Source organism: Populus trichocarpa, chromosome 2 (assembly GCF_000002775.5).
Source record: "Populus trichocarpa isolate Nisqually-1 chromosome 2, P.trichocarpa_v4.1, whole genome shotgun sequence".
NCBI classification, from domain to species: Eukaryota; Viridiplantae; Streptophyta; class Magnoliopsida; order Malpighiales; family Salicaceae; genus Populus; species Populus trichocarpa.
In genome coordinates this window covers 7,492,881-7,508,685 of record NC_037286.2, presented here as the reverse complement: position 1 = coordinate 7,508,685, position 15,805 = coordinate 7,492,881, and the positions used below count along the sequence as shown (strand labels likewise).

Sequence of the window (15,805 nt, the reverse complement as noted above, 5' to 3'; positions counted from 1 at the left end):
AGAAAGGAAGAGATCTGACGATGACCACACACAAGGACTACTGGGATTGGCATCACTCGAATTCTTAGCCTTGGATATGTGGTAGTGTCATCTCTTGATTAAACCGTCTTACCTAATGAACATATCCCATCTATCTATCTATCTATCTATCTATCATTTGATAGAGAGACTTTCATTTAATTGAATGGTCATGATATCAACCCAACCCATTTAGGGTTTCGCCCACGCCGTGCACTGTTCGCTAAGCAGATGCATCGTCATGATATGTTGCCATGACAGAGTTTAGGCTTCGCTGCCCTGATTGGTGGATGCCCATCTCAAAGATTTGCCCCACCACAGATCAATCAATATTGTGGGCCACGTGTACGGTATGGGAGGTGGGATACCTTAATAACTTTACACATTAAAAGACAATAAGAAGCTATAATCATGCATTTAATAATAATATCATTGTTGTTAAGAAATAATGGAGAGTCAGAGAGAGGGGCTAACGTACATAATAGCAACAAACTACAACAAAACTAAATAAATATTGGCATCTGGCAGGTGATAAGTGATCCGGTGGGTGGTGTGGGCGTGGAAAAAGTCGGTGAAGCCAAAAAAGAGTTTGGTTTTTCATTATTTTTGTCTGTTAAGCACATTCATAGCTGAGCTAAGCACGAGGTCAACCACTAAAGTATATGCTCCCTTGTGCTGCTCCACTTAATTTAAATCTCTTCTCATCTCCGTTGTTTAATTTGTACAAACGCGCATAAACTACTGGTACTCGCAGTATTATATCTTTTCTTACACGCATTGCACCCTTTTCCGAGCACTATTTCCAGGATCGATCTTGCTTTTCCCAGTGAACCCCATCATACATGTTTTTATTATTTGCAAATCTGATGCTCATATTCCTAGCATGCAGATTGCTCGGTGCTGATAAAGTGAAGCTGCACTGCTGATGTGACAATAAATTTACTAGGATTCATTTTGATTTAAACAAATATTGAATGCTTCGCGATTCTTTCTCTCCTTTTGTTTTTGGATTCAGTGTAGAGAGGAGAGGAAAGATTTGGCTCCAACTCGAGACCCCAACAAGTATAAAATACTCCCAAACAATTGGGTTACCTGCCACTCAACTAGTCGACGCCTGCAGGTATATAATTATAGCATAGAATGCTAGCTGATGCCTTGAGCATTGAACATGACGCTGATGGTAATTAGGACTCTTGCGTTCATGTATTTCCTTGATCTATGGAGTTTTCCAAGAGAGGGCAATAATATCGCAGCCACCCGGAGTAGAAAAGAAAATTATATGTAACTAATCCTTTTGAAAATTGGGGGCATACCAAATTATCAATCATATGCAAACAAAAGCACATTTTGACACGAACCTAATTCCTTTGACTTGGCTTGAATTATCAAGGTTAAATACATGCAATAAGATTAAGATTAAGATACAACACCTCAAATGTCAAAGCCTCAAGATAAGAGTTGTTGAGTGTTGATATTTAAAGCAAAATGTTCTTATTTGTTGTACAAATGAAGATGTTGTTTTCTTTCTCTTCCGCACGCACAAAATTAAAATATTTTTTTATTTTTTAAAATTTATTTTGAATATTAACATGTCAAAACAATAAAAAATACTAAAAAAATAAAATTTAAAACAATTATTTAAAAAAAACAACTTCAACAAACACTTCCTAACACCAAAACTATATGAAATGTAATTTTTATTATTTTGATTGTTATTTATTTTGTTTTGGATTTTCTGCTCTCTCCTCTCATTAGGATTTGTGTTGGCTGTCAAAATTCAAATATCTCATGTCATTTTGTTTTTATATCAAATTGTTCATCATTATTTTTATTGTTATTTATTTAATTTGTTTTTAATCTCTTTTTATTGCTTTTTTTTTTCAATTTTGATCCTCAACATTTAGTTTCATTTAATTATTATATCAAATTTGATCTTGATTATTTTTATTGTTATTTTCTTTATCCTTTTCTTAATTGATTTGTTTCCAGTTTCATCCCTCATCATTTTATTTCATTTTATTTTTATATCAAATTTAGTTCTTATTCTTTTCATTGCTATTTGTTTGGTTGAGAATTTTGCTTTGTAATTTTTTGGGTTTGTCTTCTATAGGGTTAGTTCTGACCTCAAGACTTGAGTTATGAATTTTGAAGACTATCCCGAGTTAACTTCAGTTCTTTTTTTAAAAAAATATTTTGTTATTTCATCATGTAATATTAGGTTGGTTATGGACTAGGCTTCATGATTTTTTTTTACTTTCTTTTATATGGGATTTTCTCAATCTTATGTCCTAGATCGTGGGTTTGGTGGGTTAATCTTGATTAAATTGATCTTTTTTATTGTTTTTTCTTATTTTTTTTTAATTTTCCCCTTTAACATTGTGTTGTTTTAAAATTAAGTCTTATAGTTTTATTCAATTTGCTTTCTACATGGTTATCTCAGTCTCACGATCAAGTCGTGGATTTGATAGGTTAACTCGGGTGAACTCGAGTCAATTTGTTTGTTTTTTTTTTCTTTTCAATTTCATACTTTAACATTTTATTCACTAGAAATTGAGTTTTGGGTTATTTTACTTTCTATAAGGTTATTATATTCTCATTTATTTTTTTGCTTTGTCATCAAATACGATCAAAGAGACCTTTTAAGAACATTGAAAGGATATATTTTCATGATATTAGCTAGCGTTTATTTTTTAAGTTGATCATTGTCAATTTTTTTGGTTTAATTCAGTTTATTTACTATTGTTATTTTTTTAATCATATTATTAAATTAGTTGAACTTATTAAATCTAGTCAAGTCAATGATCTAAGTCTCTGATTTTTCTTGTTTATTTAAAAATGTTGGCGCCACATGAATATCTTAGTTCAAAAGTTAGTTGTTTTTTGTATTGTCTTCAAAATAAAATACTCATTCATCAAAACCAATGATCTATTTATGCATACTTTATTCAACAAAGGAAATTATTGTGATAAAAATAAAAAAGGGTTTCCATTAAAATTACAAAATTACCTAAATCTCTTCTTAAAGTTATTCTACTCAAGGAAGAGATTAACGTTTATTACAACAATAATCCACGATGATTTCCTTCTTCTTCTTCTTGTTCTTTAGTATTTTATGTTATTTTTATTTGATCCTTTGATATTGCAATAATGTGGGTTTAGGCTTAATGAGTTATTTTATCTATCTATGAATGGGAACCTTGAGGTATCAAGAAAATATTTCATTGTTCAGTTTTGCAAATTAAAACATAATTTTATTAGTTTATAGTAATTAAAGTTTTAGAACTAATTTGAGACTTTGACAAATATTGAGCTCCTTTAAATTTGTCCCATTAGGGACTAGGTTGCACAATCAGGGCAAATATTTTTGTTCTTTTTTTTGTTGTTGTTTTTTTTTTAACTGATCCTTCCATGGATTTTTTTTTTTTGAGAATTGACTTAATGACTTATTTTGACTACCTAGATATAAGGGTCTCGCTTTGTCAAGAAAAAATTATAGTGCTCGGTTGATGCTCAGTTTGTCAAAATATATTTAAATTCCATTGATTTAGAATAATAAAGGCTTCAAGAATTTAATTTAATGCTGGAACAAACATGGGTAATTGTAGTTAACTTGTTGACGTGTGTAGTGCACACGTCACACGTCAAAAAGTGAGGGAGGTTGCAGATTTCTGGTTGTACGTGTTGCCTCTTCTAGTGGCCAAACCTAGTCTTCTACAGTGGATATAGACGCGACGTTGTGTTCTTCCATATGAGCAGGTCGTGCAGCCTGAATCATGATGTTTTGTCATGAAAGACTATTTTTTTCTTTCTTTTCTCTTTTCTCTACTTGAAATTTGCATTACGCAATAAAAATTCAAAATTGTCCTCTTATTTTATTGTTATTTCATATTGCTAAATTTTTGTGTTTGAGTCCTTTTATGAAATTTAATTTTTTTTTAATTTCACCTTTCAATCAGAAAATTGTAGGTTATCCTCTTATTTTATTCTTCAAGTTTGACCCTTATTCTTTTAATCGCTACTTTTTTAATATTTTGAATCCTTTTGTGAAGTTTAATTTTGTTTTGAATTTTATCTTTCAATCTAAGTTGTCCTCTTATTTTTTTAAAAAAATTTGGTCATCATTCTTTTGATTGCTTTTTTTAGGTCATTTTATATTATTTTTTTTCAATTTCATCCTTTTATACATGATTGGTTGGAAAATCTGGCGTTATTTTTCTCTCGATGGGGTGATCTCAATTTTATAACCCGAGTCACAAGTTTGAAAACTTAACCCAATTAACATCAAACTTTTTTTTAAGGGTTTTTTTTTTACACCAATTTTCTTTTTCAATCTCATCCTTCCGTGTTGTTTTTTTTATATAAAAAAAATTGAACTTTGTGATTTCCTTTCAATTTGGTTATCCCGATCTCATCACTTGGACTGCAGGTTTAGTGAGTTTATCCAAGTTGACTCTAGTTTTTTGGTCATTTGTTTTTTAATTTTAATATTTATTTTTGTTTCATCTTTCAACATTTGGTTGTTTTAGATTTGAGTTTCATGATTTTCTCGATTTGTCTTTTATTGAGTTATCTCATTAACATGATTCGGGTCGCAGGGTTTAGTGATTTAGCCGGTTTGTTGGTGTTTTTTATTCTTCTTTTTGTTAATTAACTTTTTTCTCTCTCGATTTCATCCTTCTACATTGAATTTATTTGGAATTGGGTTTCGTTATTTTTTTTATTTGCTTTATAGCGGTTTATTCTAGTCTCATAACTCGGGTTGCAGATTTAACATGCTCGCTCAAGTTAGCTTAAGTTTTTTTTTTTTTCAATTTTGTTTATCAACATTGGATTGGATAGGATCTAAGCTTCGTCACTTTTTTTTTTACATGCTTTTCTTGGTTCATGTTCTTGTAAAAAGGCTTTTTGACTTAATTTGATTTATTTATTATCATTACATAATCTTTTAATGACTAATTAAATAATAGCAGTTTATCTGACTATCTAACTAAAGTCATGAATTATTTTTAAAAAAACATGCTTGCATAAATAATACAAGTTTATCTGACTTTAGGTCTCCTCAGATAACTTAAAGGTTCTAACTTGTAAGAACATCTAGAGGACAATGTCCGAGAACCCCATATTTTATATCTAGTGCAGTCCTCACTGACCAACCAATTACGTGTCCACATCAGTGACAACATAGAAAATGGAATTTCCCTGTTATTTTGGTCCATCTCCATCTATGCAAAAAATCTCCCACCGCCTCTTTTTTTTTTTTTTTTAGCTCTATACCTGTATAAATATCTCCTTTCAAGATCCAGATGTAAGTAAATATTTGATAGTTGATGTACTAGTTAAGAATTGAAACTTTAGAATTAACATTTAAAAGATTTATTTAATTTATATGAATATATTAATGATGTGTTTTTAAAATCGGTTGAGAAAGAATTTTAATCTTAATTAACGTAAAAATATATATTTTATTATTAAATAAATAAAAACCTTTAGCGTAAGTGTCATGGTCCGAAGGTGCAGAATCTTGGCTCCCCCTCAGGCATGGCCCCTCCCCTTCCCACCATAATTTATCATAATCACCACAATGGTGGAGCTGACTTATAATTTGTTTGTTTGTTGATTTTTTATTTATTTAATTATATTATTAAAAATTGATTATCATAATTAATTTTTCAATTAAACAAAAACATAAGTTTTAGAGGAAGAAAAATGATTTTTAATTTAAAGATCAGAAAATATTTTCCATAAAGAACCCAAAATCTAAAGTGGAACAATACTATATATATGTACATATATATTTGAGACACAAACTACCATGTAAATCTCCAGGAATTTCTCTTTCGAAACCTAAGGTGGGAAGTGGGAGTGTCCATGGTGTGTGTGTGTGTGTGTGTGTGTCCATGGTGGTATAGCAGCTCAACAATTTGTACCAATTCTCAACAATGATTCAAGCAATTGAATGCATCTTCCTCGATGTGATCCTTACCCTCCAAACAATAATCATCTCTTGCAAAGTTTAGGGCGAGTATTTTCCATGCCTGCTATAGAAAGGAACATGAATCTCGACTTTGCTTTCTAGGATTTTATCCCCCAAATTTTTGCTAAAGAATCTTCCGAATTTCACGTGTGGAAATAGAGGAGTTAGTTAAAATGATTTTTATTTTAAAAAAGAAAAAGAAAAGAGGCCTTTTTTATTCTCTCCCAAAGGACGGTTGAAAAATGACCCGGGGAGATAATGGGAATATAAAGCAAATACATCCCCGGCGATCGAAGTTTTTTCTATGAGAACATGCTCTATCTAGGGCATCTCAACTTGTTGATCTGGACGTGGCCACTTATTATTTAACGTCGGGTCAACCTTCGTTAGTGGTTGCTGATGGGCTCTTCAATAGTTGGTGTTCCTCTTGGAGTCGATGGTCTTCAAGAGATTTCCTTAATGATCTCTTTCACTGTTGACAACTCATCATGTATGTGATCGAACAGCACTACCCACTTGTGGTGGCTCCGAGTTCATTTAATGGATCATAGGCCAGTAGACCTTACTTTCAGACACACTGATTTTTGAAAAAGAGAGAGAGGAGACTCCTCTAATCATTCTCTTTACAACTCTAAAAATCCCCCCACCGCTCGATCTTGGATCTTTGGGGTGGGGGTGGGGTTGATGTGTAACGACAACAGAAGAAACAGTGCCTTTGAATTTCACCCTGACAAGTAACACCTGAGATCCATGATTTTCCACTCACCGCACACTTCTCGGTCTGACCCATTTGAAAAGAAAGTGGTGTGTGGTGTGGTCACCTTGCATCGAAATGGTCTTTCATAAAGTAGTGCGTCAGAATTCAGCTTCAGTTCGGTCAAAAGAACCTTGAAAAGAAACTCCAGATATTTTATAATCGAGGTGGAGCCCAGTTCTGGTCAGGATCAATAGCCAATATTACAGCATCAGCAAAACATAGATGATGAAACCCTCTCCAATGAAGCTGTAGCTTCATTTTTGCTTAAAAAGAAGCCAGATTTTCCTCCCGTTCCAAGGCCAAGCATCCGATATCATGGCTGGATGAACAATTGTTTCGGAGTCATTCACACTAGTGGTTGGTTTCGATCGATAGTTACCAATTATTTTGGAGTCATTCACAAGGGGAAGATTTACAGATCCACTAATTAAAGTGACTTCCCATCAGTATCTTTCGATGTACATCCATGATTTTGTAGAGTTTGCTCGAGCACAATCAGATAAACCAGTATATTGCATAGGCTATGTTGCGAGTTGTGTATATAAAAAATAAATTTAACAAAAAAATTATTCATGTGATGGATGGAAAACTTTTTAATATTATTATTAAATCTCATATCTTATAGATCAAATTATTTTGGCTTGATATGTCCCTACAAACCTGTCAAATTAAAAAAAAACAACACCAACAATCTAAAACATTATTTTGACTTAATTTTTTTTTCAAGATGATATCTTTTTAAAAATCTTTTTAAAAAAATATTAAATCGTTAACATTTCTAAAAAATAGTTAAAAAAATTCAAAATAAAATATATAACAATCAAAAGATTAAGAACTAAATTTAATATAATCAACAAACAATAGCATATTTTTAAATTTTTCACAACTGCTATATAGTATTTTCCACCCAAAATTAAAAAAAAAATACTTTTATGAAAACCAAGCTAAACTTTTTTTTAATTAAAATTTTTTTTTACCAACTTTTCTAATAGTAAATAAATATAAGAAAGTTTGAAAAATAATTTCTTGAAACTACTTTTCATGAAACAAATAAAATCTTAATTATCTTTTCATTACAAATACAAACTATATCTTATATTAAATTAATCTCCAATAAAGTTTTAAAAACTAACAAAAAAACCTTTAAAGCTCTGGACACGAAAATAAAAACTACCATCTCCTAAAACAACTCCCAAAAGGATGCAACGAAAATTAAAAAACAAAACTTAAAAAACAGGCATTATTGTAATCCATATGCTGGTAAGTTTGAAGGACCCCAGCTCTTAATGTAATATGTAATTTTAATTGCAAGGTGATCCTTACGAGTTATGACAAACAAATGGAAAATTACGCACGACTCTACCAGATGCAATAGGAAATATTTATTTTTATAGTTGAACTTGTTTTTTATTTTTTTTAAATATTTTTTAATGGTTATAATATGTTAATGTTAAAAAAAATTAAAAAAATATTATTTTAATATATTTTTAATTTAACTATTAGTAATCTAATGCAAAAAGTTAAAGAATTAATAAAATACTAGTTAAATTTTAATTTATTTTTGTGTTTTAAAAGTATTTTTAAAAAAAATTAATTTTTTTTAAATTAATATTTTTAGATCATTTTGGTATGTTAATATCAAAAATAATTTTTTAAAAATAAAAAAAATATTATTTTAATATATTTCCATATAAAAAGCTCTTTAAAAAACAATCACAACCATCCACCATTTAGATATGTTTTTGCTATCGTATGAAACATATTACACGTTATACTTGTAACAATAAATTAAATAACAGCAACAGCCTACCTCTGCCGCCCACAACTTTTGGAGTATAGTCTCTTCTCATCCATAGCTTGCCTTCCAATTAACTTGCAAAAAAATTAAACCCAGCCTCGACCCATGCCTTTCACTTCAATTATTTCGCCAATAGATCTGCGATCCAAGATCTAAATTTACGGTACAAGGTTCCTCACTGAATAAGAATTTATGTTCCTGGGTACTAACAAGGCTTTTGGAAGTCTAGCAACACAATCAATTAAACAGAAAAGAAAGAGAACATAATTATACTATTTGCTACTTGTACCAAAATAACTAAACACAGGCAACAGATAACAAAATACCATGAAATCATGAATGACAAGCTTCACAATGAGGAAGCTGGAAGTACTAGTCAGGGAGCCAACCGCACAATCTTCCAAACTAGCTTTCTATCAATTTCTTGAGGAATATACTGCAACCTGTAAAAGATTATGCATATATTAACTATGCAGTTAACTGCCATAAGACCATTTGATATCCAAAACTCTCTTTTGCGTGTAAAATCCCAATAATACCCATGTCTTCTATAATTATGAATACTTTTATACTTTTCAAATCCATTTTTCTCAATACTTCCATATATATATATATATATATATATATATATATATCATAGTATGCAAATAGAGTACCTTCCTGTGAGAATTATATTTTTGTAAAATTGTGATGCAATCAAGCATTCAGCAAAACACAATAGACAACAAAGTATGATATGGGGGATTGCTAATAAACCTGCTCCATTCAATGTTTGCATGCAAATATAAATATGCAGCACAAGAAATGAGATGAAACTAACCTGTCATGTAAACGAGACTGCTGTCCTTGCCAAAACTCGAAAAGTTGTGGTTTAAGCCTGTACCCTCCCCAGTGTTTAGGTTTTGGAATCAAACTTCTGCACTTAGACAACAGGGAAAAAACACTACATTTTATTGATACTTCCTCTTAAACAACCATACCCACTTAAACAAGAGATTGCTAACCACCACTCTTAAAATCCAGAGTAATCATTTTCTTCGGAAAAAAGGTAGCAGAAATATTGTCTTGTTTGTAATAATAAAATGAGTTATATTACAGATTTGTAAAAGCTAGTTATTTGAAGCCACTCTCAGAGGAGAACGAAGAGAAGTGCAACTTACCCATCAGAATATTTTTCCTCTAATTCTTTGTATGTTTGGTGCAGAATATGCCTTCCAGGGATGCTAGTACTCTGAAAGGAGAAAGAAGATGATAAACAAAGCTCACACCAATATTTTGATGTGTTGGATACAATCTGAAAAGAATAAAAGAAACCTGCTTGCTAGCTATTGCTCCAATTTGACTCCCTCGAGGACGGCTATGAAAGTACTGTTCTGATTCCTCATCAGGAACTTTCTGCACAGATCCTTCCACTCGTACCTAAAAATCACAGTTATCATGCATTTAAGCAACAGACCCAATATGAAAACAGAAAATATTTTCTGCATAATTCTTAGCATACTTCATGTTTATATAACCGTATATGGATTTTAGAACCAGGCCTACAGTGGAGTGGAAGGATAGCCTAAATATCATGCAATATAGGATAATGGTTAGCATAATTCATTGTTAATCGATGTTCATACTTAGGCAACAAGCATGATTGATGGAATGCTAACATCATGCTTAGCATAATTCATTGTTAATTGATGGTCATACTTAGGCAACAAGCATCATTGATGGATTGCTAACATCATGCTCTTGACAATGGCAAAATACGGCTTTTCCTCTCCTACCTAATTCCCACAACTAACAATGCAGCATTGTTATTTGGGACAATCAGTTATGTCCTATATACAATGACAACAGACCTACAGCGATAGATTCTCAGTATGTTTGATAAAACTAATTAAACTGAGTGTGAGCAAATTGTGATGCCATATTGCAGCTGCTAAATATTTACCGCAAGTGTAGCACCAGATTCAACATGGATATTTTTAGGCAAGTCCACAAATTATTTGAGATTTAATCATCTGAGCTAACTTTAACTAGAAAAGAAAAGCAACCCCGTGGACAAATGGAATAACAAAAAAGCACGTGAAACTACACGGTCATATGTTTTTTCAAATCTCCCAAAACAGATGTGACAGAAAAAAACATGCAGAAAGACTACAGCACAGATCTATCAGCAGGCAACTAAGTAAACCACAACCCAACAATAACGATCACTGGAAAGCACATGAAACTGAAAACCAGGGTCTTTTTTAGTTTCAGTAATCCTTAAGAAATTACACTTTGTGTCCAATCTCACATGTAAAATACCCATCACAGTTGTCTACTAGATCAGTATATAGCATAAGTTCACATACAGCATACAACAATGAATATAATATAAATAAAATTCCTCCCACCATCCTTCTGTTTGGCAAATCCTCAAAAAAACCCTTCCCCCGAGAGAGAGAGAGAGAGATTCAAGTTCATGTCAGCAGAAGTATGGAATACCTGCCGATTAAGACCATCCCAGTAGAAGAGGAGTGATGCATGGGGATTTTCGGATAATTCATGCGCCTTTTGACTTTCATAATTGGTGTACCTGAAAAGGGTAAAATTTGCAGCAATTTTTAAAACCACAAGCAGTCATGAAACCATTTCTAATCTCACTATTGCCACCAATAATAGCAGAAGAACACTTACCAAACAAACCCATCCTTGTCAACTCCTTTCAACAACACAATTCTTGATGAGCTGTTGCAAAAAGTAACGTGACAAGTGGTGGCTGTTAGATAAACAAATTCTATACATAAATAAGGAGTCATCATATAGTCATTCCAGCATCTTTACAGACATCTGACAACGTTGAAAGAACATTCGATGTGCAGATCTTCCACATAATCCTTAATATGATTGAAAAATGACAATTAATTCTACAAAACAGCCAGCTATGCATTTTATTAACAGAAAAAAGTAGAACAAAGGTTTGAACAGCAAATCCTTTCATTTTCAATTCATGAAAGAACTGAGTTAGTTTTAAATGAGAAGCAAAAGTGAAGAGTAAGAGATGCTTTTGACTTTTTGATAATACCAAACAGAGACAAAACTCTTCGAGAAATGGAGAGTAACTCATCTACAACTTCTGTTAGGATTCTAAAATCACACTTGACAGCTGAAAATTCAATTTGATTGAAAGTTTCTGAGCCCACTCGTATATATGTTCTTTGTATACGCCTCGAGTCTTGGTAGATTGTTCTAGTTAAAGCTTAGGAGTCTAGAATTTGTATAATTAAGATACCTAACAAGTCTCATGTGATGGTATCAATCGGGAAGGAGGCTAGTTTTACAAACATGTCAAGTTGTTAAGCCATCTGTATGAGATTATGTGATGCAATCCTGACCCAAGGAGTGATGTCAAGAAAACATTGGGTCCTATGCCCAAGGAAATCCGAAAATGATGATTATAGCATTAATTTCTTTAATCGCACCGAGGAAGGTATGTAAAAATTATTTATCTTTTTCACCCATACAAGCCCAAGAAATCTTACCTTTGTAATCCAAATCCATCTTATAATCAAATTTTTTTATTAAAAAAAAAGACTTTCTAAAAGTACCATAAACAGCACCTGCACCAACCCTAAGAACTGGATTTCCTTGTCTAGTTCCAACTCACATTTGTCCTTTTTACAAACTCCAAAGGAGCCAACCCACTCCACATAGTTTTGTGCCTTTCAATTGCCTGTAAACCACCTAAAAGAGATCCATGTACTGGTGCCTACATCAAATCTGTGAATTTATTTCAAAAGTCTTATATTTTACGTGGCAATTCAGTCATTACTTGGAACTCCCATAAGAAATGTTGCACAAGCTTCAAAGTTTCCATAAATTATAAGGGTGGATAAGTATCCTTGTGGGTCCATAAGCTCCCTCTTCAAATTCAGATTGAAGAACCCAATTAAGAAAGTATACATGGTCTAACATTCTTTATAGTTTACTGTGTCATGAGTTCTTAAGAAATTAGTAATACAAGAGTAATCTGAATTTAGATGTAGAAGTGAAACCATATCACTGTAAATCAGATCACATGAACCACTAAACAAAGAAGCAAACAATGCATCCAATCATTACCCTCAAAAGTAGCATGCATGTTAACTTGGATTGTAATTTAACAAGCTATCAACAATGAATAGCAAACGAAGAGCAACATACGGTTTTCCATCCTTTCCAACAGTTGACAAGGCCATAGCATTTGGTTCCCTCAACCCAGCAGCCAATGCTTCGTCAAACCATTTACGAAACTGCAAGATAGAAAATGGCAGATTTAGAATACAGCAGAATAATTTTCCAGTGATTGTGAAAGACCAAGAGCAGAGATTGGGAGAGGGAAAAACTCTGAACAGCAATGTGTTAACAGTTATGCTGTCAACTCAGGCATCTAAGGGAAAGAATACTTAAGTAAATGGCCAACAACAGTGTTCATACCTGATCAATGGGGTCAGCCGCCACCTGCTCCTCAAGCAATTCTGGAGAAATATAGTTTTGTCTGAGAGCTGATATATCAATTTGTGGAGGCTTTCCAATCCTGACACACATGGAAGTTCCTGGATAAGGTGGAAGATGCAGCTTAAATTTGTCCACAATAGATGATGGGACAAATCTACCCCCTAGAAAGTGGTGTGGACCAGTAAATTTCTTTGCGCACAATTTTGGAGCAGTCAAAGAAACCTAGATAATACTAAAGTTGTATCAATAAGATGGTTTGAATATAATTAAATTGGATTATTTTTTGGAAAAGTATCTGCAATCTTTCAGAATATTGAAGCAGTAATAGTATGATACAAATGTCTCCACTAAAAACATACCAACATATCAGGCTTAACTCCCTCACCACTAACATCACCCTCTTCAACATGCCATCCAGATGGAATATCCACAGACACAGTTACAGGGGATTTTTGGTGATTTTGAGCAAAATTACACAATTGCACCAGCTTCTGGATTAGGTCATCAAAAGGTGGTCTTGGGGAACCTGAAAAATATTTGAAAATGTTGAAAGTCAGATAATAAACATGATTAAATTCATGTCAGCAGTAAGAATTTTGATGCATGATAGATAAAGAAGTTATCCAGGCAAATTATAGAATCAAATAAATAAAACAATTGAGGTTTCTAAGCTCTGATGAGTTGATTTTGCATGGGGATGGAACTACATATTGCACTGGGGGACCATGGCACCCCTGATTTTTAAAATTTCCTAATTTGACCCTTAGGTTGTGTTTGGTATGGGGTGAAAAATTTAAAGGAGAAATGTTGAGTGGCTGGGATTTAAAGGTGAAGTGTTAAAGAGTGTAAAAAAGGTTAAAGAATGAAGTCTTAAGGACGCTTGGTGCGAGGTAGAAAAATTATGGATAATAATGGGTCCCCAAAAAGATAAAATCAAATTTTAAATTACATAGAATAGTAAAAAATTAAATAACTTAAAATTTTGGTGTAAAATAGAAGGAGATGAAAAAAGGAATATAATAGTGTTGAATTATATATGTGAAAAAAAAAGAGGGAATGGCACAAAACCTAAAACACCCCCCCTCAAAATTTATTTACCCCTCTCCACACAAGTTTAACATTTAACCCCTTTTTTGAGTTATATTTTAACCTCCATTAAAAGTTTTCCTCCCTACAAAGGTAATTTTTATCCCCTTTACCCTCCAACCAAAAATGTACTTCGTGATGTTTCATATGAGGAGTGCATTTGATGGTACACCAAAACTAGCATATTTTCTCTTTGATCCTTGTTTAATTTTATTAATTTCATGTTCGTCATTCACATTTTTATGCCAGCCCTCAATTTATATTTTCTACTTCCACCTCTGAATTTGCAGAGTCACTCTAGGCTGCTCAAGTACATAGAATATCAAAGGAAAAATAAACCAAACTATAGCAACTTGAAAAGAACTACATTTCAGTATTGCTACAGCATTTTGCATATCAAGCATTAGCATACAATCTTAATATACTTCACATAAAGAATGTATAACAATAATCTCGAGTTGTTGAGACACTTATATGTATATACAGTCATAGAAAAATCACGACAAAGTTTGCACTGAGACAAGTAATTACCATGGAATGAGAACCCGAACATTGCATCTACTAGAATGTCAAAATCTTCAGGCAAATCCACAGGCAAATCCTCCACTGAAAGGAAAGGGACTGACAGTGATTCCAACTACCAAAAAAAAAACAACATCGTAATGGGACTCCAATGTTTTACTATAATTTAAACAGTTCAATTCGAGACCAGATGAATGCTTTACCTGAGTAACAAGACCATTATAAAGAGGTTTTTGAGTCCGTTTTGGATAACAAACGGATGGTTTGTATCCAAAATGATGCAAGTGACGAGCTGCCACTAAACCATCACCGCCATTATTCCCTGGACCGCAGATTGCAAGAACACGACTGTATTCGCTAGGTTTATACACCTTTGATTCATAATAATAAAGGTTAATAACAATTTTATTTATAAACTCGATTTCATAGAAATAATAAAAATTCGGCAATACCTCGGCTATTGAAGTAGCAACACTCAATCCAGCCAATTCCTAAAAGAAAAACAAGCAGCAAAATGAAAAATTGAGTCTGTGAATAATAATAATAACAATGATAAAAAAAAATCGAGATAAAGATTGAGAGTGACCATCAACTGATCGACGCTGAAGCCGAGCGGGCCCATGAGAATCTCATCGACTTCAGCAGCTTCTCGCTGAGTTAGGTATGATATGGACTCTGGATTTTGCATTCTTGCGGTGGTGCTGGATTCGCTGAATTTTGAACTAAATGAACGAATTGTAGGAGCTGCACAGACTGTGGGACACCAGATTGAACCTAGAAAATCCTAATAAACAAACAACAAACAAAAAAAAGGAGTGTGATTAAAGGCTGTGTTAGTTAGTTATGTAGAGATGTGCCGGTTTGAGAGAGGGAGCGAGCGCTAAGTTACCGAGGGAGTTTTAGAGAGAGAGCGACAGGATTTGTAAATGGAAAAGGAGTGGTTATGGTGAGAGAGCGTGGGAGGTAATTGAGATAGAAATAAGCATGTCATTGCTCTACTGCTACTCTTTCGAATCACCATCGTCATCGTTATTGCCCGCTGCCCACATGATTCTTCTAGAATTCCCTGATGGAATTGATCCTTTTAGGCTTTAGCAATGTATTTTACTTCGATCGTTAGCACGCCGGGCTATAGTTTAATTGTGGTTGTTTTTAAAATATATTTTATTTAAAAGTA

At 32.9% G+C, this 15,805-nt stretch overlaps 1 protein-coding gene across 3 annotated transcripts; it reads right to left on the bottom strand.

The window, feature by feature from the left end:
* Nucleotides 1-8,450: 8,450 nt before the first annotated feature.
* LOC7467185 (pyridoxine/pyridoxamine 5'-phosphate oxidase 1, chloroplastic) lies at nucleotides 8,451-15,743 on the bottom strand. 3 transcript variants are annotated; one of them, XR_002980587.2, is made up of 15 exons: nucleotides 15,518-15,743; nucleotides 15,215-15,412; nucleotides 15,081-15,119; nucleotides 14,832-14,999; nucleotides 14,638-14,743; nucleotides 13,380-13,546; nucleotides 13,000-13,242; nucleotides 12,727-12,815; nucleotides 11,221-11,271; nucleotides 11,029-11,119; nucleotides 9,862-9,966; nucleotides 9,708-9,778; nucleotides 9,368-9,463; nucleotides 8,874-8,990; nucleotides 8,451-8,772 (listed from the first exon to the last, which is right to left on the bottom strand). XR_002980587.2 is itself a non-coding variant. In XM_024596173.2 (14 exons), exons 1-14 carry the CDS (start codon nucleotides 15,653-15,655, stop codon nucleotides 8,924-8,926), a joined length of 1,629 nt encoding a protein of 542 aa, XP_024451941.2. In that variant the 5' UTR covers nucleotides 15,656-15,743; the 3' UTR covers nucleotides 8,451-8,923. The 3 variants fall into 3 exon arrangements, 1 of the variants encoding a protein (XP_024451941.2); XR_002980588.2 differs by having other exon boundaries at nucleotides 8,451-8,685; XM_024596173.2 differs by having other exon boundaries at nucleotides 8,451-8,990.
* Between the last annotated feature and the right edge of the window lie 62 nt (nucleotides 15,744-15,805).

What these genes read in the sequence shown, in the direction of transcription:
- LOC7467185 (XM_024596173.2), bottom strand. Translation starts at nt 15,655, where the DNA reads ATGACGATGGTGATTCGAAAGAGTAGCAGTAGAGCAATGACATGCTTA. An exon ending in TTGCTACTTCAATAGCCGAG is followed by an intron (nt 15,000 to 15,080) that starts GTATTGCCGAAT and finishes TATGAATCAAAG; the next exon opens with GTGTATAAACCTAGCGAATA. An exon ending in CGGCTGACCCCATTGATCAG is followed by an intron (nt 12,816 to 12,999) that starts GTATGAACACTG and finishes TCTATCTTGCAG; the next exon opens with TTTCGTAAATGGTTTGACGA.